This window comes from Carica papaya, chromosome 6 (genome assembly GCF_054855325.1).
Source record: "Carica papaya isolate Zhongbai chromosome 6, ASM5485532v1, whole genome shotgun sequence".
Lineage (NCBI taxonomy): Eukaryota > Viridiplantae > Streptophyta > Magnoliopsida > Brassicales > Caricaceae > Carica > Carica papaya.
Window position 1 is genome coordinate 32,318,514 of NC_142314.1, and position 21,183 is coordinate 32,339,696.

Sequence of the window (21,183 nt, forward strand, 5' to 3'; positions counted from 1 at the left end):
ATCTAACTATTACTCCCATGTTACATAAAACAATTTGCTTAACATATACTTTGTATTATCCCAAAAACATTGAGCATTTTCATCTCATTTGTGGCACAAATCTCTATAAGAAAAATAAACTAAATAGATTAAATACTGAAATAAATAAAAATTAAAGAAAATATTAGAGATTCACGCTTTAAAAAATGGTTAAGAAAACTCTAAATAGCGGGTTTTATCAAAGTGCCTATTTTCACCTTAAATATTACCCTTTTAGTTCTCAATAATATAACTTTAATAGTTTGAGAAAAGAAAATTATTTATTAACTTTTAGTTACATTAATAAATCTTTAATTACATTTTAGAGTACATAAAAAATTATTTTTCTATTTCAGTTTTGAAATAAATGAAATTAATTATGATTATTTAGGAATATTAAACGTATTTATTAAACTAACTTATATTAATATGATAGCAGTTTCATTCTATCAAAATATTTACAAGTAATATAAATATAAGAAAATTTCCTATGTATTTTCACATCATACTAAAAAGATAAACATCAAAACAAAGCAAAAAATTTGAAGGAAACATGGCTTCTCCAAGAACTCTGTCATTTGTTTGCTTCCTTCTCATTTTATGCATGGGTTAGTAGCTTGATTATTTTATATACATAACTATTTAACTTGTTTTACTTTTGATTATTTTTTTTTATGAGCTTTAAAATTTTTTAAACTCCTGCTAAGGTCATATAGTTTTATATTTGTGAAATTGTCAATACACATATTTGGTCAAAACATTATATTTTCTTTCAAAATTAATTGTTTTTCTTTTCAAAACATTATAATTAACTGTTTTTTTCTTTAAATACTTGCTCCATATAAAAATATATTTTTATATTTATTATGTTTTTATTTTTTGAAGGAATACTAAATGGTGGACGTGCAAATGAAGTCGAATGTTTAACTCCTTTACAATCACCTTCATTTTCAACAAATGTAAAAGGTAATAAACAACTTGTGATTTGGACTCATTTTAAAAGTTCTATTGAATTAATTGCAAGTTAGATTGCCTATTTTAAAAGATTACAAACTACTACCTTTTGTATAAACTATTAAATATACATATAATATGCCTATAAGTTTAACATACATATATACACATATGTTGATCAACATAATCTTTTGTTTTAATTTTGAACCAAAAATACGGTGAGTCTAACTTTATTTTTTAGAATGTTTTAATTGTTTCGGAAATTTTTTTAATATAATTTAATTTATTTGTATAGTGATGTCTTTTGATATTTTTAAATACAGGAGAAATTACCAACGATAAAGCACGGTGTTGTAATGATAATCCTCAGTGGGGTAAATGTTTACCAGGAGTTAATGACACAGCTTGTAATCATTTTTGTTCATCATGCCCAAATCATAAAGGAGGTCATTGTAAACCTCAAACAAAACATTGTCATTGTTTTTGTTAGAGTATGTTTCGTACCACTCACTTTGTTATGAAATTATCAATAAACTTTAATTATTAATAATATACAATATACTATTTGTTATATATATGATTGATTTTATTTAACATAGATTCTTTCTTTAATTCTTGATCACACCTTGCGTTGTTTTATCTATATCATTCTCTTTATTCAAACCATATGTAAATATACGTTTAATTGTTGCGCTCCCTCTAAGCCACTCAATGAAAGCATTTGGAATCACTTGACAGAATCTCTCCTTAAATAAGTTAATGTTAGGGTTCAATCCCCGTTACATTTCAAATTCAAAGAACAAATAACTTTCTCTTTTTAATATTTTTGCCGAAAAATTATTATTTTCGATTTATAATTATTTCTGATCTTAAAATATATATTCGTAACCTCAAATGTAGAAGCTATTAAAAAAAATTTTTAGAGTTCGTGTAACCCTTAAACAGAATTTGCTTTAAAAATAAAATTTCGTTATAAAATAGTGATTGAATAGTAGTAGAATCTTATTAAATAAAAAAAATGATATTATTAAAGTACAAAAATAAAATCATCCAATACCAAAATCTATAGAAGTTAAATAATTCTGGCTAACTAAATGCAATAGAAATAAACAAAATACAAAGTTCTTGTGCTACTAATCCTACAAAATAAGTCTATATGTCCAAATGCTTGAAAATTTAAAGAATTTTTTATTGAGGTGATTTATGATTTTCACTCTTGTTCAGAGAAGTTTCTGTAACTTTGTCATCCTGTTATCAGTTTCCGAAGGAAAAAAGAAAAAAAAAAACAAGAAAAAATAAAAATGCCGTAAAGGGCATTTAGACATGAAGAAGATTTGCACAAACTGCTCTTTGTATCTTATTGTTCACTAATTACAAGATGACAACTACACTCATATTAATATAACTCTATCTGGTATCAGCATTAGGGCCCAAATAAAAATAGAAACTGTACAAGTCGACATACATATATGGTGGAGATATGTGGTTAATTAATTATGCCTGAGCAATCCCCTTTTTAACCAGCATGTCATAAATTCTATCCACTTTGCTTGGTTCTACCTTGAACAAGTTATATGCGTCTGATTTCTTGGTGATATTTCCCTTCATAATCTCCATTGATATGGTCTGCAACATGTTTAGATAGTGCGAGGGAAGTACCCTGATTTCACAGCAGAGCCTCTTTTCCTGCATGATAATCCATTACAATATACTTAGAAAGTCCGGGTTGCAACATTAGTTGAAACTGGACTTTTCCCAGAAAATTTGTTAAACAGGTGAAGACAGGGAGAAACAGGAAACAGCATTCTTACAGTATCAGACAGTAAATCAGCCCCAAGGAAGGCATTGATATCCCAATCATCCAAGGAGATTGAGATAGCTTGTCCTGTGGTAGTGGAAGACGAGTCCTTCCCAAAAGGCTGTAAACCCTTTGCCGCTCCCCGAGGACTGCCATCAACTTCACCCTTGAGATTATTTGTCCTTTGTAAGACTTTACCACTTTGACTAATCTGGATGCCTTCTTTTAACCTATGGGCACTTTCTTCGTCATCCTTCTTCCTCTTCTCCTCAATAAATCTATTTGCCTCAGCAACTGTTCTACAACCAGCGGCTCGAGCTTCCTTCATAGTTATTGTTTGTAAGTGAAGAAAGAATATTAGCCAAAGAGATAGGTACCAACAAACTATCTCCACAAGTATCCTTAAATAGTATCAATTAATAAATACAAAATGATGAGTTGATTAAAAGGAGATGGGAATAGCCAAGAGCCGCAGGTCTAAGTCCTGCCTAGCTGTCTAGGAAAACCATATTCAACCTAAACAGCTTGTAAACTTTTATTGATTCTAGCATTTTTCATTACTTGGAGCTGTATCATATGTTAGTGATCAAACCATACACCAAATCATGGAATTCAGGGATAAGACGTGCATCAGCAACAAACCTGAAGAACCTGGATTTTTTTGACAATTCGATGTTCCTCAATAACACTCTTAAGCAGTTCCTCATGCTCTTCTTTCGAATGAAACCGCATGAAAACCTTGTAGCGCTGATATATTTGCTTCTCTTCAGGTGAGAGATTCTTCTCAAAAGGGTCAGGATAAAGTAAATTCCTTTCCAGTATGAAATCTTTCCTGCGTTTTCTCTCATCAAGCCTGTCGACGAATTCAGATATAAAACAATGATCATGTACATGCAGAATGAATAAATTGAATGAGAGAAAATTTTAAGAAAAAACTGATACAATGACAATGAAACGTTAGATCCACATAGTTGTGATCAGTTTAGATGATTGGTAGTGATATAATTTGAACTAAGAACTCTTCTTAGAAAATCATTATACTGTGACTACAAACCGGGTAATGACCTGGCTATTATTATTACATCTTACATAAAGTGTGGCAAATTTTGAAGTCATAACCAAACTGATATTTCTTGAGAATTTAGCAAGATAAAAAAGCAAATGAAACTGAAATCAACACTTAGCAACTCAATATCCTATAATGATTTAGAAATGAGAATTGAGCAAGTGCAGAGGATAGTAGGACATATATGCCTACTTTTCTCTTGGAGTGTCCCATATGCTTTTACCTAAATTCTGAGCAATATTGACATAAACGAAAAATTAATATAGGTAAGACTGGATTACTTGAGAGAGAAAACTGGGCAGTAAGAGAACATAGGACGAGGCTTCACTCTGTGAAGCTTAACTAAAGAGTTTATGAGATAAAAATACTGAAATTTGACTAGTTCCCAAAACTTGAATGACTCAATGTTAGTTTTCTCCAAATATATAGTGTAGAAATCCTAAATGAAGCAGTACTAATTCTTGAAAGAATTCTAAAAAGTATTTCTAGCCAATCTTGTGCTTTGGGAGAATCATAAAACAATGGAAGTATGGAATCTCTCAATGGGCTATTAGAAAGAGCAAAATGAACGGTTGCTATTGAGGGTGTCTCTACTGGCAGAGGAGAATGTTGAGGATATAAGATTATAATTACAATCTAATTATTCGTGTAATATATTAAATATATTATTTTTTGACAATTTATTTTAATATTGACAACAATATTTTATTATCATATTTATTATCTTATCGTTTAATTTATATAATAAAGTGCTTAATTAAATTTATAGGTTTTACGTCAAGATAGAGATCTTGATAATGAGAGTAAAAACTCTTATGATTTAATTTTAAATAATCTTAGTCGTTGGATCATCAAAATAGGACATTAATGATCCGATAAGACTAATATATATGTGATAGTCTCTATAAGATAAAAATTAATTGATCTTATTATGTAAATCACATATATAGATGATGCATATAGAGATATGATCATTGAACTGACTCAATTGAAAATTTTTAATGATTAATATTACCTTAAACTATTAAACTATTAATAGAGTATTCTCTTAGACCTGAGATTATTATAATAATTGAAGAGTTATTTATTATACTTTGATTCTGAACACCTATAATCATATAACTGTGGTTGAAATGATATTGGATGTGATTAAATACTTATAGAATTAATGATTGATCAAGACGAAATCTTTCAACTTTGGTAATAAGTTTAAACTCTATATTATGATTTATTATAACGACTAAATTAAAACCTTGCCTAGGGCGGTTAAATGAAAAATGAAAAGAGTTTCTTATGTCATTCATTAGTCAATTATAATTGACATATAACATAATTGGTTACCTATTAGGATTTGACAGTTAAACCATATCCTAGGGTTAAATCAGAGCAATAATGACAGAAGAAAATATTACATATTTTTTCAACAAATTCTTGAGAGTAATTTTACATTTCATTCTATCTGGTCATTAAGGAGTGTTGCTATACATCAACTTTAATTAGTAAATTGGTTTGACCAATTTATCATTGGTTTAATGTTGAAGTTATGAGATTGCACACTAACAAGTTTTCTGACTTTTGCTAAATAGATTAATTATTTTAGAATTACATTAGAAAATTTAATTTAATCAAATAAATAAAATTTTTAGTTTAAATGAAATATTATTATATTCTTTCCTAGTACTGAGAATATAATTAATATTAGAGACAAATTGAATTTTTTTATTTTTGCAATAAAAAATTAATATTTATATTTTTGGGTTACTATATTATTAGTGTAATAATATAATATGTGCGGCTATTTTAAAAACCCATAACTTAAATGAAAATAAAGTCATAAATTAAATGCAGAAACGAAATAATAGAGTTAGGGTTTACATTTCCTACACAATACTTTAGAATGCCCAATAGGCCTACCGAAATGTTCATTCTAAAAGAACAAACGAAAATTAAAGAAATATATGAAAGGAAAATAACTAAGCAATCCTAGGACGACATTCATTAGCTTTTAAAGGGAGTGCAGGTGGTGAACTGTTCACAATCCCCTTGTTGATCGGGATTTGAATCTTGGTCCTCTTGATCTAAAATAGTTAATGAATGGGTGAGCTACACTAACCCAGTAAGAATATCACACTAATCACAGATACAGAAAACTGAATATTGATAAAAAAAAGAAAAACAACCAATGCAACCCTTAATTTAATGTAAATTCATTTACTATAAAGAAAACTATTTATTCCATATTTGTGTAACAAGTCTTTCCCAACAATAACTAATGAAAACTCATATTCATGAACTATTATTTATCACATAAAAGATAACAAGAAACGATAATTTTACATTTTTATCTACTTACCGGTATCCCTAGGGGTCCATAGGGATGTCCTCCTACTCATGAACCCAATATCCAATTAAACAATTAACCGACCATCCTCATACCCTACTTGATAATTGGCGTCAAACATTGCACCACCTCGATACCTCGTCCGGTATGAAGGTGAATCATATCTTCCAAACCTTACTGGTAAGGAACTTTCAAGCCCCGTCCGACTGAGGTAACGTTTACAGTAGGGTTCCCTATGTACGGGACTCGTCCGCCCTTTCTTAGGTACCTAGTAAGTTTTTTCCATACAGACTTTTATCATTATAATAATCAACCACACAATAACCATATCTCATTTTATACTCATAGTTCATTTAGATAACAATATAGTTTAACACAACCAAATAACCAATGACTGAAATACCAGCACTCAATGCAGGGGAAATAAATAACCTAATAACCAAAAAGACCCTAAAAATCATCATTGAGTTACGCATAGTATAGTAGTAACCAAATATAGGCAATACAGAAAAATAAATAAGAAATCAAAATGACCATGAACTAACTGGTTTCGGCTCCACTAGTGACCTGTAATTATTTTTAAAGTTCTCTAATTTTTCATAAAACACACAATTATTAATTATTAGGTCTCAATTTGCTATAACGGAGAAAAAGGTGAGGGATCTTTGCCCGAATTGGTGTTCGAAACACTGAACTTTCTATTGTACCTAGTAGCGGTCCTCGAGTTTTCTGAATTTTTTTACAGAGATTAAAACACGCTTCATGTACCTAAAAATATCCTCAAAAATCCAAAATTGGTGTTTAAAATCTTTCTGGCTGATTTTGGGGTTCCGATGCGGTGGCACCGCCTCGCTCCGGCGACGGCACCACTGCCCGTAGCGGTGGTTTACCTCAAATTGGCCATTTTTTACCAATTTAAGCCGCCTTTATACATATCCCTGTTAAAAAATATGTTAGGGGGTCTTGGTTGGCCAAACAAATAAGAAAACGAAAATCTACCAGTGGTTGGATTTTCTGGGTGCGGCAGCTCCGCCGGGTCACCTTCGCGGCTAGGATTTTTTTCTTTGATTAACTTGTAGAAAATAGCACGGTGAACACAATAGTGAAAAAATCGCATGAAATGGGAAACAAGAAGGGCTCATCAGAAGAGGTTGTGGATTTTGCCTGCGGTAGCTCCGGCCAGCTTTGCCCAGAGTTTTTGGCTCACCCACCATTCTTTTTACTCCGTTATGGCCACAAGAGTGCTCGAAATCAAATTTTGAGCGGGTAGGAGAATTTTTACCATCTTTTGCAGTCGGAGGTGGCTCCGGTACGACGGCGGTCAGCGATCGGCTCCCTTCTCCGACGATTGGTTCTTCTTCTCCAGCGGGAGGCTGGCAGCTAGAGTTTGGGTTTAGTGTGATATGAAATATTTATACTCACATCACGTTAATCTGGACCGTTCATCGCGTTTGATCTCGACCGTCCAATCGCACCTAAGGAAAAAACATATCCGGACCGTCCACGGGTGCGGCATTGCTTATGGGTCGTCTGATCGTGGGGCATGTAGATCACCAGTATAGCCTCCCGTGTGGTATCAAGTCAACGTGTTCTGCCACACGGCGCGCTCTGATTCGTCGAGGCTGCGGATTAAGCGGTCTTACGTAACCAAATTTTCTTTATTTGTATTATGATCCCCAGTTTCCAATATTTATTTCAAAAACACCATTCAAACACAAATTTTCACCCTTTTTTTCAAAATTATTTTCAATTTCTTCTCTAACATATTTTTTCATAATTTCACATTAAATTAAAATTTATTAATTTTAAAAATAAATTTTTTATATATTTTAGAATATTAAAATTAATCCCGAACCAACTTTCAAGCTCGAGTATTACAACTATTATTGTAACAGCCCCGGAAATTTAAAATGAAATATATATTAAAAATATCAAATGCGGAAGCGAAGTTAAAAATTCGATTAACATCCCTTACACTAAAACAAAAAACGTGCTCACAATATAAAAGATCAAACTACCTAAAGGAGAAACTTGAAAGTAAAAGCTACGAATATGACTATGGAGTCTTTAGGCGTCCCCTTCGTCGTCCTCCTGCGGAACCGGCTCGGGAACAATGTCTTCCTGATCGGAAATGATTAAATAAGGAATGAGCTACACTAGCTCAGTAAAGACATCACGATATCTCACCGTCACGGAGGTAAAGGTGGGTAGAAAACACAAAAGACCAATGGAGCATAATTTACAACAAATTCTTTTATCAATAATAAATCCTTCACCATCCACTTACCTCGATGGAATCCATAAAACAGTATGCGAAAGCAATAACATTATCATCATCATGAAATCATATATGAACTGTATAACATAATACTTATCAAGCCTTTTGTAATTCAATCGTTACACAACATATTTTCCTCTTTTACCAGCCCACTAATATCCATGGGGATCCATAGGGGTCCCGCTACCCGTTAACCCTTAACACTTGAAATCATATTCCAGGGCCGTCCCCATACCCCGTCCGGTATGGGCGCCAAAACTACAAACCTCATTACCCCGTCCGGTATGAGGGTGAAACGGGCTGTCCCCATACCCCGTCCGGTATGGGCGCCAAAACACATAAGATCTCCATACCCCGTCCGGTATGGGAGACCACAATCCCGGTAGGGTTCCCTACGGACCCGGTCCGTCCACCATCTCCCAGTATTTCTAGTCAGGCTGTCCACATTATACAATTACCCATTTACATAATCTATCATTCTCTTATCCCTCAGTCAGCATCATCAATCCACATACAAACAAGCAAAACAGTAATTTATGCCAAACAGACAACATACAGCATCGATATCCCAGTCATTCAATCCATAATCAATAAAACAGTACAATATGCACACAAAACTAGAAAATGAAAACATCAAACCTCATACTGCATTTAAAACTGTAAAACAGGCTAAATAACAGTTAACCGACAAACACACTAGATTCGGGCTCCATTAGCGACCCTAAGCAATTTCACACATTCGTTGATTCATGAAATACCGTTTTATCATTTATTGAACTTTAAAACCGTGATAGGAAATAGGGTGAGGGGTCCTTACTCGTTTCGGGGTCCGAACATGGCTTCACAGTGCGCCTACAAACTGTCCCTAATTTTCCCTAAATTTTTTCTGGGGAACTGAAACGCACTACTAGTACCTGCACGTGTTCCAAAAAATCCCAAATTAGGCCCAGGGCCCCTTTTTGGCCAATATCGCAATTCCGGCACGGCGGCTCCGCCGTGCTCCGGCGGCGATTCGCCTCGGTTTGGCCGTTTTCGGCCACACTTGCATCGATCTTTGCGATTAAACAACTCTAGGGCCCTCGGGGGGCCAAAAAATTATAGAAAATCGAAGCTTACCGGCGGCGGTGCTCTCGGGTGCGGCGGCTCTCCGGTGAAGTTCGTGTTTTGGTGATTCGGCTCCGATCAACCTGCAGAGAAAAGAATGGTGATCACGGTGATATAAAAATTGCATTAAACGGAGGCTGGGAAGGGCCTCATCAGAGGCAAAAACCGAGGAGGGGCGCGGCGGCGCCGCTGGGCTTCGGCCGTGTTTTCCGACCGTTTGGCCAGGATTTTGGCTCCAATTTAGCCACAGGGGAAATCAGCGTGGAAAAACGAGTCAGGGGTATGAAATTTACCTCGATCGACGGTCGAAAATCCCTCCGGTGCGGCGGCGGGTGGCGGCGGCCGGCTTCTGGTTCGTCTTCTCCGGCGAGGGCAGGAGGCTAGGGTTTTGTGGTCTGGTGTGGGGGTCTTATTTATACCCTTTTGCCTTTTGATCTCAGCCGTCCATTTTGATTTAATCTGGGCCGTCCGTTTTTGATTGAATCTGGGCCGTCCGTGCGATTGCATCTGGACCATCCGATCGCGCATACGCAGATCGCCAACGTGGCCCGTCCCGGATCGACGTGGTCTTGCCACGTGGCAGGTCCCGGTTGGCCGGGACTGCTGACTGGGTCTGCTGACGTGGCTGCTGACGTGGCCCCTTTTTTTTTTTCTCTTCTTCTTCAATTTCCCGGGCGCTACAACTCTCCCCCCCTTAAAGAAATTTGGTCCCCAAATTTGCCTCGTTACTCTTGATCGAACAGATGGGGATATTGGGCCCTAAATTCTGATTCTAGTTCCCAAGTAGCCTCCCTGGGCATGTGGTTCTGCCACACGACTTTTACAAATGATATTTCCCGATTGCGGAGTATTCTGCTCTCTCGGTCCGTGATACCGACCGGTACTTCTTCATAAGACAAGTCCTCTCGGAGTGGAAGTGGTTCATGAGCCAAGACATGAGAAGGGTTCGGATTGTACTTACGTAGCATAGATACGTGAAACACATTATGAACCCGGGAGAGCTCAGGAGGCAGTGCAAGTTTGTAGGCAGTGGTACCAATCTTGTCTAAGATTTCAAAGGGTCCAATATATCTGGGGTTTAATTTTTCCCTCCTGCCGAACCTACTAATTCCCTTGAAGGGGGTGACTTTAAGAAACACCCGGTCGCCTTTCTCAAAGGTCAGGTCTCTCATCCGGGTATCAGCATAACTCTTCTGCCTACTCTGAGCTGTCTGGATGTTCTTCTTGATCTTAACTATCTTGGACGTGGTTTCTTCTACCAAATCCAGGCCAAACAATCTTCTATCGTCCACTTCCTCCCAACAAATCGGTGACCTGCACGGATGCCCGTATAGTGCCTCGTATGGGGCCATGCCGATGCTTGCTTGGTAACTGTTGTTGTAAGCAAACTCTATCAGGGGTAGGTGGTCGTCCCAATGGCCCCCGGAGTCAAGGACATAAGCTCGGAGCATATCCTCCAGCGTACGAATTGTCTTCTCTGATTGTCCATCGGTTTGGGGGTGGAAGGCAGTACTAAGAGACAGCTTTGTTCCCATAGCTTGCTGGAAACTATTCCAAAACCGAGAAATGAATCTGAGATCCCTGTCGGATACCACTGTCATTGGAACTCCATGCAGTCTGACTATCTCCCGGATATACATTCTTGCCAACTTGTCCAAAGGATCAGTCATCCTGATGGCCAGGAAGTGGGAAGACTTAGTGAGTCGGTCAACAATTACCCATATAGCATCATGTCCCGATCGTGCCTTGGGTAGTCCTGATACGAAGTCCATGGGGATGTGTTCCCACTTCCACTCTGGAATCGGTAAAGGCTGGAGTAACCCGCCCGGGCGTTGATGTTCTGCTTTGACCTGCTGACATACCAAGGACTTAGATACAAAGTCGGCTATATCTCTCTTCATCCCATTCCACCAGAACCGACGTCGCATAGTTTGGTACATTTTCGTACTTCCTGGATGCATGGCGAACCTTGAACTATGGGACTCTGTCATGATGTCTCTTTTTAACTCACTGTCGTCTGGGACACACACTCTGTCCTTGAAACGAATCAATCCGTCGGCAGAGATCTGAAATTCTGAGCTCACTCCCTGTTCTGCATCCTTCTTGCGGGTTACTAAGGCGGGGTCGACTGACTGGGCTTCCTTTATTCTTTGGATTAACTCGGGTTGGACTGCTAGGTGGCCCAAACATGTGACTCTCTTCAGATCTCGCAGGCGAACCTGCTGTGTAGCCCCAATGGACCTACATTCTGAAACCATCAGATGGGCTAGGGTGCCTGCACTTTTCCTGCTGAGGGCATCGGCCACTACGTTGCCCTTACCTGGATGGTATAGGATGTCACAATCATAGTCCTTGAGGAGTTCCATCCACCTTCTCTGACGCATGTTGAGATCCTTCTGAGTGAAGATGTGCTTCAAACTCTTATGATCGATGTAGATCTGAAAGGTCTCTCCATACAAATAATGGCGCCAGGTTTTCAAGGCGTGTATGATTGCGGCAAGCTCCAAGTCATGGGTAGGATAGTTCTTCTCATGATTCTTTAGCTGTCTAGACCCATATGCTATAACCTTTCCATGCTACATTAGGACACAACCCAGGCCCAGATAGGAGGCATCACTATAAACTGTGTACCCTCCTGATCCACTCGGTAGAGCCAGCACTGGTGCAGTAGTCAGTCGCTTCTTCAACTCTGAAAAACTCCTTTCGCTGTTCTCATTCCATTCAAACCTTGCATTCTTCTTTGTGAGTCGGGTTAGAGGAGCTGCTAGACTAGAGAACCCTTCGACAAACCGGTGGTAATAACCTGCCATCCCTAGAAAACTGCGAATTTCCTTAACTGTTATCAGCCTTTCCCAACCAAGTACCGCTTCAACCTTTCCGGGGTTCATCGACACCCCTTCCTTCGATATAACATGTCCTAGGAAGGCGGTTTGCTCGAGCCAAAATCTACACTTGCTCAACTTTGCATACAACTTCTTTTCCCTGAGTACCTGTAGGACTTTGGCAAGATGATGAGCATGTTCTTCCCTACTTTTTGAGTAGACTAAGATATCATCGATGAACACGATGACAAATTGATCCAAGAATTCTCTGAAGATCCTATTCATTAGATCCATAAAGATGGCCGGGGCGTTGGTTAGCCCAAACGGCATAACCAGGAACTCATAGTGTCCGTACCTGGTTCGGAATGCCGTCTTGGGGATGTCTTCTGCTCTCACTTTTACCTGATGGTAACCTGATCGTAGATTTATTTTAGAAAAGACCTGTGCACCCTGTAACTGATCGAAAAGGTCATCAATCCGGGGAAGAGGGTACTTGTTCTTAATTGTTACCTTGTTTATCCTTCTGTAATCAATGCACAGTCTCAACGTTCCATCTCCCTTCTTTGCAAAAGTAACCCCGGTACCCCATGGGGAAACGCTGTGTCTAATGAAACCACTGTTTTGTAGCTCAGTGATCCGTTTCCTTAGTTCTTCCATCTCGATGCGGCTCATTCGGTAAGGAGCTACCGAGATGGGCTGGGTTCCTGGCTGTAAGTCTATGGTGAACTCGACCTCTCTGTCCCCTGGTAGACCGGGCAGTTCATCCGGAAATACGTCTGGAAAGTCTCGGACTACTGGAATCTCTTGGATACAAACTTCTTTCTTGGGTTTACCTAGTTAGAGAAAATACAAGATTAAGGCACTGGGAATTAAGAAAAAAAGAATTTTCCATTAGGGGAAATCAGTACCAAATAATTTTATTAACTTGTAAATGGCTCCTCGTTGGGAGGATTAAATACAATCTTTTTGTTAAAGCAGTCTATGGTGGCGTGATACGCCGCTAGCCAATCCATTCCTAGGATTACATCAAAATCCCCTGTGTCTAACCCTATCAGGTCTACCCTCAATTTCCTATCTGCTATCTCCACGGCACATGCCCTGTAGACAACCTCTCCTAGCAATGTCCCCCCCCCAGCGGTAGATACAAGCAATAATGAATCAAGTCTATCAGGTGATACACAAATTTTGGAAGCAAGAACATGTGAAATAAAAGAATGTGATGCACCAGTATCAAACAAAACATGAGCAATGTGGCCAGAGATAGTATACATACCATGTACCACGTCCGGGTCTGCGTCGGCATCCTTCTGGGTAAGGTTGTAAACTCTGCCTTGGATTGGAGGCCTCCCTTGATTCTGGTTCCTAGGGCACTCCCTTGCATAGTGCTGGGCACTGTCGCATATGCGACAGGTGTTGTTGAGGCGGTACCAGGGTCAGTCCCCGTGATCCCTGCCGCAGTACTGGCATATCTTCCCACGTTCTGCCCCCGTAGCCTGAGGAGGGGCCTGGACGGCGGGTCTGGGCCTCTTACTGGGTTGGACAGGCATGGTAGGTGCTGGCCTGCGGAGCGGGGCTGAGGGTCGGGAACTTCCCGCTAGCTGAGGGCGGGTGTCGAAGCTCCTTTCTATGATCTGTGCCTTTGCCAGGACTGCCGAATATGTCTCGAGCTCCATCACCAGTAAGTGCTTTCTGATCTCCGGGCGGAGACCCCACTGGAATTTCCTGGCCTTTCGGCCCTCATCCAACAATGTCTCTGGGGCATGTCGGCCCAGCTCCAGGAACTTACGGGCATACTCCGACACTGTCATATTTCCCTGGACCAATTGAGCAAATTCCATTTCCTTTAGATGTTGGATGTGTTTAGGGAGATACTCCGCATGGAAAGCCGCTAGGAACTGCTCCCAAGTAACTAGTGCAGGCAGGGTGGCCCGCTTGAGCCCCCACCAGCGTACTGCTTCCCCTACCAGCATGTAGGAGGCAATGGCAGCCCTCTGCTCAAGAACTACTCCCAGGGTCTCGAAAGCTCTCTCAGTCTCTGCCAGCCAGTATTGGGCCTCTTCGAAAGAGGATCCCCCTGAAAAAGTAGAAGGGTTCAGTCTTCTGTACCTCTCTATGAAGCCGGGGTCGATCAAGGAAGGAGCGGGGTCCCGAGGTAGAGGGACTGGGGCCGGCTGAGGGTGAACTGGGGGACCCTGTGGTGGCGCCTGCTGATGTGGTGGGGGCACTGGAATGTGCTGTGGCGGCACCTGTTGGTACTGTGGCTGTGGTACCGGGTCGTACCGCGGCTGTGGTGCCGGGTGGTACTGTGGAGGAACAGGCTCCTGCCGGGGTGGCTCGGGATCAGCCTGCTGTAGCGGGGGCTCAACCTACGCTAGCGGAGGAGGTCCCGGTAACTCCCTTCTCTCCTCTTGCCTTCGCTGGGCAGCTACGAGAGCCTCCACCATCTCGAATAGTCTATCTAAATCCTCCCGAAGTGAATTATCTGGTGCCACTTGGTTTAGTGGGGGCCTTCCTCTCCTCATTCCTGTGTACCTGCATTCACAAGGAATGATTGAGTAACGATATATCAGTGAGTATTTCTCTAAGGCACTATTGTGTAAGGGATGGGTCCGAGGAAATGCGGCTTTGATACCAACTGTAACAGCTCCGGAAATTTAAAATGAAATGTATATTAAAAATATCAAATGCGGAAGCGAAGTTAAAAATTCGATTAACATCCCTTACACTAAAACAAAAAACGTGCTCACAATATAAAAGATCAAACTACCTAAAGGAGAAACTTGAAAGTAAAAGCTACGAATATGACTATGGAGTCTTTAGGTGTTCCCTTCGTCGTCCTCCTGCGGAACCGGCTCGAGAACAATATCTTCCTGATCTGAAATGATTAAATAAGGAATGAACTACACTACCCCAGTAAAGACATCACGATATCTCACCGTCACGGAGGTAAAGGTGGGTAGAAAACACAAAAGACCAATGGAGCATAATTTACAACAAATTCTTTTATCAATAATAAATCCTTCACCATCCACTTACCTCGATGGAATCCATAAAACAGTATGCGAAAGCAATAATATTATCATCATCATGAAATCATATATGAACTGTATAACATAATACTTATCAAGCCTTTTGTAATTCAATCGTTACACAACATATTTTCCTCTTTTACCAGCCCACTAATATCCATGGGGATCCATAGGGGTCCCGCTACCCGTTAACCCTTAACACTTGAAATCATATTCCAGGGCCGTCCCCATACCCCGTCCGGTATGGGTGCCAAAACTACAAACCTCATTACCCCGTCCGGTATGAGGGTGAAACGGGCCGTCCCCATACCCCGTCCGGTATGGGCGCCAAAACACATAAGATCTCCATACCCCGTCCGGTATGGGAGACCACAATCCCGGTAGGGTTCCCTACGGACCCGGTCCGTCCACCATCTCCCAGTATTTCTAGTCAGGCTGTCCACATTATACAATTACCCATTTACATAATCTATCATTCTCTTTTCCCTCAGTCAGCATCATCAATCCACATACAAACAAGCAAAACAGTAATTTATGCCAAACAGACAACATACAGCATCGATATCCCAGTCATTCAATCCATAATCAATAAAACAGTACAATATGCACACAAAACTATAAAATGAAAACATCAAACCTCATACTGCATTTAAAACTGTAAAACAGGCCAAATAACAGTTAACCGATAAACACACTAGACTCGGGCTCCATTAGCGACCCTAAGCAATTTCACACATTCGTTGATTCATGAAATACCGTTTTATCATTTATTGAACTTTAAAACCGTGATAGGAAATAGGGTGAGGGGTCCTTACTCGTTTCGGGGTCCGAACACGGCTTCACAGTGGGCCTACAGGCTGTCCCTAATTTTTCCTGAATTTTTCCCGGGGAACTGAAACGCACTACTAGTACCTGCACGTGTTCCAAAAAAATCCCAAATTAGGCCCAGGGCCCCTTTTTGGCCAATATCGCAATTCCGGCACGGCGGCTCCGCCGTGCTCCGGCGACGGCGCCGCCGTTAGCGGCGGCGATTCGCCTCGATTTAGCCGTTTTCGGCCGTTTCTGATCGAATTCGGCCACACTTGCATCGATCCTTGCGATTAAACAACTCTAGGGACCTCGGGGGGCCAAAAAATTACGAAAAACCGAAGCTTACCGGCAGCGGTGCTCTCGGGTGCGGCGGCTCTCCGGTGAAGTTCGTGTTTTGGTGATTCGACTCCGATCAACCTGTAGAGAAAAGAATGGTGATCACGGTGATATAAAAATTGCATTAAACGGAGGTCAGGAAGGGGCTCATCGGAGGTAAAAACCGAGGAGGGGCGCGGCGGCGCCGCTGGGCTTCGGCCGTGTTTTTCGGCCGTTTGGCTGAGATTTTGGCTCCGATTTGGCCACAGGGGAAATCAGCGTGGAAAAACGAGTCGGGGGTATGAAATTTACCTCGATCGGCGGTCGAAAATCCCTCCGATGCGACGGCGGCCGGCTTCTGGTTCGTCTTCTCCGGCGAGGGCAGGCGGCTAGGGTTTTGTGGTCTGGTGTGAGGGTCTTATTTATACCCTTTTGCCTTTTGATCTCAGCCGTCCATTTTGATTTAATCTGGGCCGTCCGTTTTTGATTGAATCTGGGCCGTCCGTGCGATTGCATCTGGACCGTCTGATCGCACGTTTGATCTGGGTCGTCCGATCGCGCATACGCGGATCGCCAACGTAGCCCGTCCCGGATCGACGTGGTCTTGCCACGTGGCAAGTCCCGGTTGGCCGGAACTGCTTACTGGGTCTGCTGACGTGGCCCCCTTTTTTTTTTTGTTTTCTCTTCTTCTTCAATTTTCCGGGCGCTACAATTATAATAATTAAGATTATTGTAAAATTTAATTTGAAATTAAATTAATTTATAAAATTGTCTTATTAAATAATAATAATTAAAAAATAGAAACATATATATATGAGATATATATGTAGGTATTTTGGTGTTAAAAAGAAAAAAAAAGGTGGATGAGTCCAAATAAATTTGGACATCTACAGTAAGAGTCCAAAAGGAACTCCACCACGCATGCTATCTATATACATATATATATATATATATATATATATATATATATATATATATGATATATGTGTGTGCGGGTTTTTGAAGAGATGGAGAGGTAAGTTGAAAAAAATAACCCGCACGCCAAACAGAAAAATTGGTGAATTTTTCTATTTTGTGAAAAATTTTTAACACATATATTAATTTGAATGTTCGTATTTTCGAATAATTTTAATTTAAAAACCCACTATAAAATATATTTTAAATTTAATTTTTAATCTACAATGTAATTTTTAAGCACAAATAAATTAGATTATATTATTTTTTATTTTTCGCTGCGTGTTATGCATATATTATAATCTTTCAGTAGTATCAGAGTTATGAATTTTTGTATTCAAATTATATTGTTAATTTTAATTTTTGATATTAGATCTTAAATATTTGAAGAGTTCAAATATGTGAATTATTATTTGGTTATTTTTTGTAATATTCTTAATTAATTTTTTTAAAAAAATTTAAAATTAATGTATAAAATTTTATTTTTTAATTTATGAATTTTTATTTGATGTAAAAATTAGAAAAAAATAGGTGAAGAATGGAATTGAAAATAATTTTAGGAAAAATGGGTGAAAATTTGGGCTCTCGAGGTGTGTTTGAAAAAAAAATCAAAAACAGGGAGTCAAAATGCAATTTAGAAAAGATGTGCCACGTAGAACCGCCCAGTCAGCAGCTCCGACGAACCGGAGCTCGCTGCGTGACAAGGCACGCTGATGCGGTGCCACGCGGGAGGCCACACTAGTGATCCGCATTCCCACGATCACACGGTCCAGATTTGTTCCCGCTCGCGTGGACGGTTCGGATCCGTTCCCTCCTCAGGCGCAATCGGACGGTCGCGATCAAATGCAATAAATGGTTCATATCCATTTTCTCTTTAAATGCAATCTTATGGTCCAGATCAAATTACAATGAATGATCAAAATTTACTTCCTAATTAAACAGAATCGGGCGGTTCAGATCAAACGCGATGGACAATTCAGATTAAAAGGAGACAGATATAAATACTTCACCTCACACAAAACCCTAACCCTAGCCGCCAGCCTCCTCCCACCCCCCCACCCCCCCGCCAGAGAGAAGAACAAGTCGTCGGGAATGGAGCCGACTGCCGCCCACTACCGTATCGGAGCCACCTCCGACCGCCAAAAGAGGTAAAAATTTTCTTGTTTGCTCAAAATTCGATTTTAAACACTCCCATGGCCGAATCAGAGCAAAAGGACCAGCGAATGAGTCAGAAACTGCGGGTAAACCCTGGCAGCCCCGCCGCGGGAAAAATAAAAAACTACCTCCGATGAGGCCCTTTCCAATTCTCGTTTTGTGCAATTTTATCATCATTGTAATCACCATTCCTTTTTCTATAGGTTGATCGAAGCAAAACACCCAACTGCAAAGGTGAGCCAGCAGAGTCGCCGCACCGAAAAATCCCACTGCCGGTAAGCTTCTTTTTTTTGTTACTTTTTTCGGCCAACTGATACCCCTTAACATGTTTTCTCACATGAATGAGCACAAAACCGGCTGAAATAAGTCGAAACTGGCCAAAAATGGCTAACCCGAGGCAAACCACCATCGCGGGTGGCAGTGTCATCGTCGAAATCTCGAAATTGGCTGAAAAGGGTTTCTAACACCAATTTTGGAATTTTTGGGGTATTTCTAGGTACTTGGAAGGTGTTTTAATCCCCGAAGAAAAATTCAAAAAAAGTCGGGGACCGTTAGTAGACATAGCTACAAGTTTAGTGTTTTAGACACCGATCCGAGTGAGAATCCCTCACCTTATTTCTTATTATGGAATTAAAGTTTAATTATAAATAATATGGTATTTTGGGTAATTTAGAATTATCAATAATTAAAGGTTACAAATGGAGCCGGAACAGGTTATTTATTATTGTTTGACATGTTGAACCTATTGATTGATTTTATAGTTTCGAATGCATGATAATACGATGAAATTACTATGATGATTCGATTGTGTTTCCTTGATGCATGTATTGCTTGTTTTACGTATTTACAATTAAATTGGGAAACTAAAAATTAAAGATAAATGAAAAATTATTTGATTAAGTGAATGGATAAATGGTAGCCTTACTGGATATCCTCGGAGATGGTCCGGGTACATAAAAAACTCTACCATGAACATTGCCTCATATTGGACGAGGTATCGAAGATTTGTATTTTGGTGCTCATACAGGACAGGGTATGAGGATGACCTGTTTCACCCTCATACTGGACGGGATATTGAGGGATGGTATCTTTTCACGCTCATACCGGACGGGGTATGGAGACGATCCGTTAGTTAAAAATATTGAATAAAGGTTCATGCGTAGTAAGGATATCTCTATGAACCCCTATGGATACTAGTAGGCTGATAAATGAGAAAGTTGTTATTTCAACTGATTGAATATGAGATTATGATATTATTTATATTATTGCCTCTATAGATTAGTTTTGGAAATCTCACTACGGTAAATATGCGGTAAATAATTTTATTCATAATAAATGAATTTACTTAAATTAAGAGCTCCATTAGTTATTTTTATGATTTCTACCAACCTTCACTTCTGTGTCAGTGAGTGGTGTGGCATTCTTACTGGGCTAGTGTAGCTCACTCTTTCATTAACCATTTTAGATCAAGAGGACCAAGATCCAGAGCTCTATCCACAATAGGGTTGCGAATAGAATATTCAATTGTTTACTTTTCTATTTATTTATTTGATATTTTGTCGTTCTTTTAGAAGGGTCATTTCGTATCCCTATTGGGTATTCTGAATTATTATGTAAGGAACGTAAACCGTAACTTTATTTGTTTCACTTTTGCATTCAATTTATAATTTATCCCCTTTCAAGTTCCGAGTCGTTATAATTGGTATCAAAGTGTCATTCCTCGGAACCATTCTTTACACAAAATCCTTAGGAAACACCAAAAACAATGAATCATCACTCAACTATTCCTTGTGAAATGTAGGTACAGATAGATGAGGAGAGGAAGACCTCCACTAAGCCGAGCAGTCTGAAAGGGTTCACTTCGAGAAGATGTTGACCGACTAATTGAAATGTTGGTGAGACTCATCGCTGCCCAGCAAGCCCGGGAGGAAATGAGGGAGCTACCTGACCCTGGCCCACTGCCATAGGTTGAGCCACCCATACAGTGAGAGGATCCTGAGCTACCCCGGTACGAACCTACTCCTCCACAGTACACTCTAGCACCATCACAGTATGATTCTATGCCCCAACCACAGTACCACCTAACAGCACCACAGTATAGCCCAGTACCCCAACTGCATCATCTAGTACCACCACAGTACAATTCGGTGCCTCCACTGTATCATCCAGTACCACCACAGGGCCATCCAGTCCATTCCCAACACAATCTAATCCCTCTTCCACGGGACCCAGTTCCTCCTATGATGAACCCAAGCTACATTGAGAGGTATAAAAGACTAAACCAATCTACTTTTGCAGGGGTAAAATCCCTTGAAGAGATAGATAAGGCTTTCATGATTCTTGGAGTGATTCTCGAATAGAGAGTCATACTTGCCACCTATATGCTGGTGGGAGAGGCAGGCCGCTGGTGGCAACTCAAGCAGGCCACCCTGCCCGTGCCAGTCACTTGGGAACAATTCTTGGTGGCCTTTAATACAGAGTACCTCCCAGAGCACCTCCGATATCTGAAGAAAATGGAGTTTGCACACCTAGTCCAGGG

The 21,183-nt window shown here is 39.8% G+C and overlaps 1 protein-coding gene and 1 long non-coding RNA gene across 2 annotated transcripts; one reads left to right on the forward strand and one right to left on the reverse strand.

The window, feature by feature from the left end:
• The first annotated feature begins 538 nt into the window (after positions 1-538).
• Positions 539-1,494, forward strand: LOC148253540 (uncharacterized). Its single transcript, XR_015821416.1, has 3 exons — positions 539-626; positions 904-984; positions 1,296-1,494. It is a non-coding gene; the product is annotated as an uncharacterized LOC148253540 (long non-coding RNA).
• Positions 1,495-2,137: 643 nt separating this feature from the next.
• Positions 2,138-3,710, reverse strand: LOC148253541 (transcriptional adapter ADA2a-like). Its single transcript, XM_088206291.1, has 3 exons — positions 3,413-3,710; positions 2,784-3,092; positions 2,138-2,658 (listed from the first exon to the last, which is right to left on the reverse strand). The coding sequence occupies exons 1-3, from the start codon at positions 3,500-3,502 to the stop codon at positions 2,467-2,469; spliced, it is 591 nt and encodes a 196-aa protein (XP_088062417.1). The 5' UTR covers positions 3,503-3,710; the 3' UTR covers positions 2,138-2,466.
• Positions 3,711-21,183: the final 17,473 nt, after the last annotated feature.